Raw genomic sequence first — 7,289 nt, 5'->3', positions numbered from 1 at the left:
AGATTAAGATTTGGACGAGGTATATGCAACTTATGTACATGTCTTATGTTATTTACTGGGAAGTTATTTATAATTGAAGGAGGTGCGTAGCCGCTTACTATTTTGTGCATAAAAACAGCCTTATTATATTCTAGTTTTAGCTCCAGTGGGAGGATATCAAGTGACCTATAATCATTAGGAGTTAATGAACTTGACTTTAATAAAACTAATTTCAAAGCACGTTTGTATAATCTAACAAGAGGTTTTAGAGTATTAGCGCTAGTAGAATCCCACAAAGTAGAAGCATAATCTATTATCGACTGTATGTGAGCATTAAAGAATTGTTTACGGGCATGTGTATTTAGAAAGTGTTTTATTTTTGATAACTGGAATACTTTTTGAGACATCCTTTTACATAAATAAGTAATATGTTCAGACCATGATAAATCATTATCGATAACTACACCTAAAACTTTGTGTGATTTGACTTCTTCAATTCTAACATTGGAAATGAAAATATTGAAAACATTTGTTGGCATTATCTGGCGTTTCTGTCGAGTTGTTACAGACATGCATTTAGTTTTTTGAGCATTGAGAGACATATGGTTATGTTCTGTCCAATTAACTAATCTGTTCACACTGTCTTGTAAATTGGATGTCAGAACTTTAATGCATGTGTGGTCGGAGTGTATGGAGTTGTCATCGGCAAACAATTCACAATTAGATTTGATATAAAGAGGCAAATCATTAATGTACAAGGAGAAAAGAAGGGGGCCAAGAATTGATCCTTGTGGTACACCATACCTTATTTCTTGAAAAGTTGATTTGGAAGATTTGATGCAGACCAGTTGTTGTCGATCTGATAAGAAGGAAGAAAGAAATTGTAAAGTATTCTTAGCTAAGCCATAACAAGCAAGTTTCTTAAGGAGAAGAGAGTGATTTATTACGTCAAAGGCTTTAGCAAAATCAACGAAGACAACACCTGTGAATTTACTATTATTTATATTTAAGAGCCATCTATCAATCATTTGTGTCAGAGCAGTATGACAAGAATGGTTTTCTCTAAAACCTGACTGTACTGGGTGAATCAATTGATATTTGTTTAAGTGACACAGTATATGTTTTTGGATATGCTTTTCAAGTGGTTTGGAAAGAACCGATAGTATAGATATAGGCCTGTAGTTAGAAGGATCAGAAGGATCACCTGATTTGAAGAGTGGAAAAACTTTAGCCTGTTTGAAACATACGGGAAAATAGTTTTTATCAATGCAGAGATTATAAATGTAGGTAAGAGACTCTGTTATTACTGGTGCCGAAATCTTCATGATTTTGCTATCCAGTTCATGTATATCTTTGGTATTTGACTGTTTCATGGACATTAGAGAGGCAAAAACTTCTGGAACTGATAAATAAGGGATAAAAACTTTTGAATTTATTTTTTGGATTGACAGTAATCAGTTACCAGTTCTAAATCATTATATTTCCATCTATCATTAGTAATTAACTTTTCAGCTATATTTACAAAATGGTTGTTAATTGTATCTGGGGTTATATCATTAGTATTATTTTGTGATTTAGTATAGTGCTTGTTGGTTAGTCTGTTAATGGCATCCCAAATAGATCTTGAGTCTTTTTTGTTAGTCACTTTCTGTTGGTAATACTTGTGCATAGCTTTTCGTTGCATTGAATTCACTTTATTCCTTTTTTTTAACATATTCTTCTTGATTTACTGGTTTTAGAAGATCCCTAAGGTGCATTTCATTTTTTATTTCTTTAGAAATCCATGGAGGTAACATACGGTGTTTCACTCGTTTAGTCCTGATTGGTGCGTGCTTACTATGAATATTACTAAAGGTTCTTATCCAAAAATCTAAAGCATTTTCAGGATCGGTGTATTGATAGACATGAGAAAGTGGAGAAGAAAGTAAATCATGCAAAAAAGTATCTGTGTTAAAGTTGTTGAAACATCTATATTCAATGGTTTTGTGACTTGCTTTTGGAATTTTAATACCTTTTCTTTTCCAGGTGATGCAAACAGGTGAGTGATCGCTACATCCAGTGACTGGAGAACATATTTCTACAATATTTTGTTTACATGAAACATAAATGTGATCAATGAGGGTACTGGAACTAGGGGTTACTCGTGTTGGTTTATCGATAAGTTGTTCCAAACTGTATGCTGTATATATCTGATTCCATTGCAGCTGAGGTTTTAATAGATTAATGTTAAAGTCACCGAACATAATAATTTCTTTATCTTCAAGCATGGCAGCATCCATCATTGAAATAAAATCATCAAACCAGTTAACTCTTTCAGCCAGGTTTCTGTAGATAAATCCAATAAGTAGCGGACTGATATGTTTTATTTTAATTTATAACCATATGGATTCAATGTCGAACTGATCTAAACTCATTTTTCGCTTTAATGTGATTGCTTGACTGTAATACACTAACAGACCTGTTTCCTTTGAAGCTTTTGGATCAAGGCGGAGTATCTTATAACCTGGGATAGTTACATCAGAGTCACTATGCGGTCAGATAAACGTGATTCGGAGAAACAAAACAAATGAAATGGTTCCTGGAACATTTCTCGTCCTATTCAATGTTATGTCTTCTTTCAGTTTAACGCTTTGATCTGTTTTTAGATAACTATGCTTTTTTCTTTTAGAAGCCCAATTACTGGTGTAAATCATGTTATGCTAGGGAGAAACCCTAACCTGAACGCCACCTGTTTCCAGGTGTTTTGAGTGATAATTATGAAAATTAAGTATGTGTAAGGTAGGTTGTTTTGTGGAAATGTAGGTGTTGTTGTTTGTTGTGTTTTAAGGTGCAGCATATTTTCCTATCAAGTATCAATTCTTTTTTTTTACAATTATTAAAAATTATTTTTCTTTTAGTTAATGCATTAACAAAGTTTAAGTCATGTCGGCACTTAAAGCCCAGCACGTCAAATATGAGGGAAAAAAGATGCCTAAACAGATTACCAGCCCAGAGCAGAGCGAACCCCACAAATAGTTCAAGTAACTGTATGATTATTCTGTCATGACCATGATCCTTACAATTTCATTTTTATTTTTTAAAACATTAATGTTAGTACGATATGAAGTAATCAAATAAGTACCAGAAGCGCATTGAAATTCAACCCTCTCTTTTGTCTGGTGTGTGATAGAGGTGGGTGGGTGTGTGTGCGTGTGTGTGTTGTGTGTGTTGGGGTCCTACTCCCCTCTCGTTCTGTAATATATATATGGGAGAGAGGGGAGAGAGAAGGTATAGAAGAAAAGCTGAAGATTAGAAACGATGACATATTATATTCAGCAATATATATATATAAAGATAAGATATAAAATAATACATACAAATACTAAGAAGAATTTCAAGAAAATTTTATTTGGGTAAAAGAAAAAAATGTTCGTACAAAAAAAAAAAAAAAAAAAAAAAAAAAAAAAAAAGTCTTATTAATCAAACAACAACGGAGGTACAACAACACACAAGAGAAAGAGAGACAGCACAAAAAAGAAGAAAATTAACATAGGTCAAGATAATGACCAATTCATGAATAAAATAAAATGAAAAAAAAAGAAAAAAATAGGCTAAAGTAGGCATGCACATGCTACAAAAAAAAAAAACCACAAAAAAACAAACAAACAAACAAACAAAAAACAGTAATAGAAATAACGCCATTCAAATAGTTGTGGGAGCAAAAATAAATAAATAAATAAATTAAATAAAATAACACACACACACACACACACACACACACACACACACATATATATATATATGAAAAGCGAAATGACCAAGAGCTTTTCTGGTGCTACACGATTGAAGTTTAATTTTCCCGTGACTGAAACATAGCTGCTTTGGTCACACAGGTGTGGTTGAGGAAAAAGGCTGCCGGCAAGAAAGAAGCATCCCCAACAGTGTTAGTTCTACAATGTAACGCACGCGCACGCACACACACACACACACACACACACACACACACACACACACTTTTTTTAACAACATAATAGCATTTTTCGCTGGGGTCAATGTAGATCTAGACAGGTCCCCACCCTCTACCCCAATCATCCTCACACTCACCCCGACCCCCACGCCCAGCCTCCGCCACTATCCTGGAATCGATGTCATGTGGACCGCAGCCTAGCACTAGCCACAGAGCTTAAACTGTTAACTCTTTCCATACGAACGGCGAAAGAGACAACGTTAACAGCGTTTCACCCCAATTACCATCATCAAAATATTGCAAGCGGAAGGCTCTTATACTGAAGACGTGAATGTTGATAAAGAATACCACAATTCTGACGACGGAAGCTAAATGTTGGGTCATTCAGACACCCACTGGACATCCGAGGGGTCTGTGTAGAGGAGAAGAGAGGACTGGCCGTACTGAGTGAGTTAAAAGCTCAGTGCTTATCACCAGGTTCGTGGGCAGGACATTGAACCAGAACGTCAATGAACTGCAGATGTCCAGGGTCGCTTGGGGAACAAACACTGGCCACCATGTGTGATGATGAGTCACAGTGCTGACACAAACAGATCTCAAAACTGTTCTTTTGTTTTTGTTTTTTGTTTGTTTTGTTTGGTGTGTGTGTGTGTGTGTGTGTGTGTGTGTGTGTGTGTGTGTGTATGTGTGTGTGTGTTTGTGTTTGTGTGTGCGCGCGCGCGCGTGTGGGTGTGTGTGTGTGTGCGTGCGTGTGTGTCAGTGTGTGTGTGTGTGTGTGTGTGTGTGTGTGTGTGTGTGTGTGTGTGTGTGTGTGTGTGTGTGTGTGTGTGTGTGTGTGGAATGGAACAGGATGCTTTATTGCCATGAAAATGATGGAGACGCCGAAGCCGAGTCGGTAAGGCATTGGACGTCTGACCAAGTGTTCACCAACGATCAGAGTTCAAGTCCTCGTTTCAATATGGTGCTGTGTAAGTTTACAGTTGGGCCAACAGAAAATTGAGAGCTGTATTGTCAATGGTTTCTCCATTGCAATGGGAAATCATTTTACAGCTTAGTCTTTTGTGAAGGACTGTGACTCTCGAACTAGGAGGCAAAATTGCCACTGGCTCTTGGTGCTGCAGCCTTGGGAGCTAGCTGGCCTTTGGGAACCATCCCAACGCCGACTGTCCAAAAACCCTCTTGGCCGAGAGAGTGGGGATGCAACTTGGGCAAGACACTCTCCACTATAATCAACATTCTAGCCCAGCAGTCGCCTCCTCTACTGTGCTGATGGTCATAGTCGGACACGACTGACTATCATATATATATATATATATATATATATATATATATATATATATATATCGTGATAGCCTAGAGGTAACGCGTCCGCCTAGGAAGCGAGAGAATCTGAGCGCGCTGGTTCGAATCACAGCTCAGCCGCCGATATTTTCTCCCCCTCCACTAGACCTTGAGTGGTGGTCTGGACGCTAGTCATTCGGAGGAGACGATAAACCGAGGTCCCGTGTGCAGCATGCACTTAGCGCACATAAAAGAACCCACGGCAACAAAAGGGTTGTTCCTGGCAAAATTCTGTAGAAAAATCCACTTCGTTAGGGAAAACAAATAAAACTGCACGCAGGAAAAAAAAAAAAGGGGTGACGCTGTAGTGTAGCGACGCGCTTTACCTGGGAAGAGCAGCCCGCACTTCACACAGAGAAATCTGCTGTGATAAAAAGAAATGCAAATACAAATATGTGTGTGTGTGTGTGTGTGTGTGTGTGTGTGTGTGTGTGTGTGTGTGTGTGTGTGTGTCCTTGGGAAAGGCACTTTGCTCCATTTCCTCGCTTCACCATGGTTTGAATGGAATAGGTCCCTGACTTCAGATGGGGTCGGTTTAACTAAAGGAGATGATTTGGCCCCTCTTCCCTGTGCTGAGCCATACACACAGTGAATACGAATTCACTGCCCTGATGACCCTAAAAGGCTATGAGACCTTTATGACTAACCCTGTTTGTCAAGAAACATTGAGGTTTAGGAATCAGACACAGAACAATACATGCAAGAACGAAACGGGCCAATCAGTGAGCGCTGGATGTTGCTGTTTATGGATCAATGCATAACGTGTGTGTGTGTGTGTGTGTGTGTGTGTGTGTGTGTGTGTGTGTGTGTGTGTGTGTGTGTGTGTTTGTGTGTGTGTGTGTGTGTGATTGTGTGTGTGTGTTTGTATGTGTGTGTATGTGTGTGTGTGTGTGTACGCGTGATTGCGAGCGTGCGTGCGTGCATGCGCGTACCTGTGTATGTGTACGCGTGTTCCACGACACTGACCCTCAAGCGACCGAACCTTAAGTCCATAAGACAGAGGATGACGATGGATGGACGCTGTACTCACTCACCTGTACGCAGGAAGATGTTGTTACCCAGCTGACCCAAAGCCACGGGGGCGAACACCCCGCCCCAGGCCCCAAGATTGCGACGGATGTCGTAGACGCTCCTCGGCGGACGAGCCGAAGCAGGAAAGGCGTCATACGGCTCGCCCTCCCCGGCGCCCAGACAGCCCCGGATACAGCTCAGGAGGCGTCTGGGGAACGACTGGCCGGGCAGCAAAGGCGTGGACGGCTCCGGTAGGGTACTGGTGTTCCGTTCATAGTCCGGCAGCTGGAAGTTCTCCAGATTGATGTAACGATGCTCAGTCTCTTCTATGGGCTCCTCCGCGCTAGTGTCCGAGGAGCGACGCAAGTCCATAGAGTTGTAGTTCAGCCTGGGTATCATTTTGACCGCGGTTTATACAGCTCAAGGACGGTGTATAGCTGTCTTTAAAGCTGGGCAAAAAACAGTCATACACGCAAAAGCCCACTCGTGTACATATGAGTGAACGTAGGAGTTGCAGCCCACGACCGAAGAAGAAGAAGAATGCGGCTCGAGTAGGTATACCTACCTCAAGTCTTCGATCTTAACGATGATCTATGTTCCATTGAAATTTCGCTGATATCAGCAAGCGTTTCTACCTCTCACTGTGTCTCCTCCAGTTTCAAAGTCCTTAGTAAGTCTCTCCAAACTGACATTGTGTTTCCACGAATTTCGCCGTCATTACTAAGACTTTCTAAGTCTGACTGTGTCTCCTCGAAATTCGTATCGTCATCAGTAAGTCTTTCCTACTGCCATGGAGTCTTCTCTATTTCCAGGTCATCAGGAAGTCTTTCCTACTGCCATGGAGTCTTCTCTATTTCCAGGTCATCAGGAAGTCTTTCCTGCCACCCCCCTTGTGCCTCCTCGGTGTCAGTCTGTCTAACTCTGAACAGCTGCACACGTAAGTTCCGTCAGCTTTGGTTTTAGTACAGGTAACGATGATATGAACCGTTAAAGAAACGTGTATCAAGTAGTT

At 40.3% G+C, this 7,289-nt stretch overlaps 1 protein-coding gene across 1 annotated transcript in view; it reads right to left on the bottom strand.

Moving 5' to 3' along the window:
• Positions 1–6,864, bottom strand: part of LOC143287764 (solute carrier family 12 member 9-like) — a 54,622-nt gene extending 47,758 nt beyond the window's left edge. The window contains exon 1 of the mRNA XM_076596044.1: positions 6,301–6,864. Coding sequence (XP_076452159.1) covers positions 6,301–6,676 — 376 coding nt within the window. The 5' untranslated portion in view covers positions 6,677–6,864. The remainder of the gene's footprint in view (positions 1–6,300) is intronic.
• Between the last annotated feature and the right edge of the window lie 425 nt (positions 6,865–7,289).

The sequence above is a fragment of the Babylonia areolata genome, chromosome 11 (genome assembly GCF_041734735.1).
Source record: "Babylonia areolata isolate BAREFJ2019XMU chromosome 11, ASM4173473v1, whole genome shotgun sequence".
In the NCBI taxonomy this organism is placed as follows: Eukaryota; Metazoa; Mollusca; class Gastropoda; order Neogastropoda; family Buccinidae; genus Babylonia; species Babylonia areolata.
The sequence above is the reverse complement of the archived record's forward strand: the minus strand, read 5'-3'. Positions and strand labels throughout refer to the sequence as shown.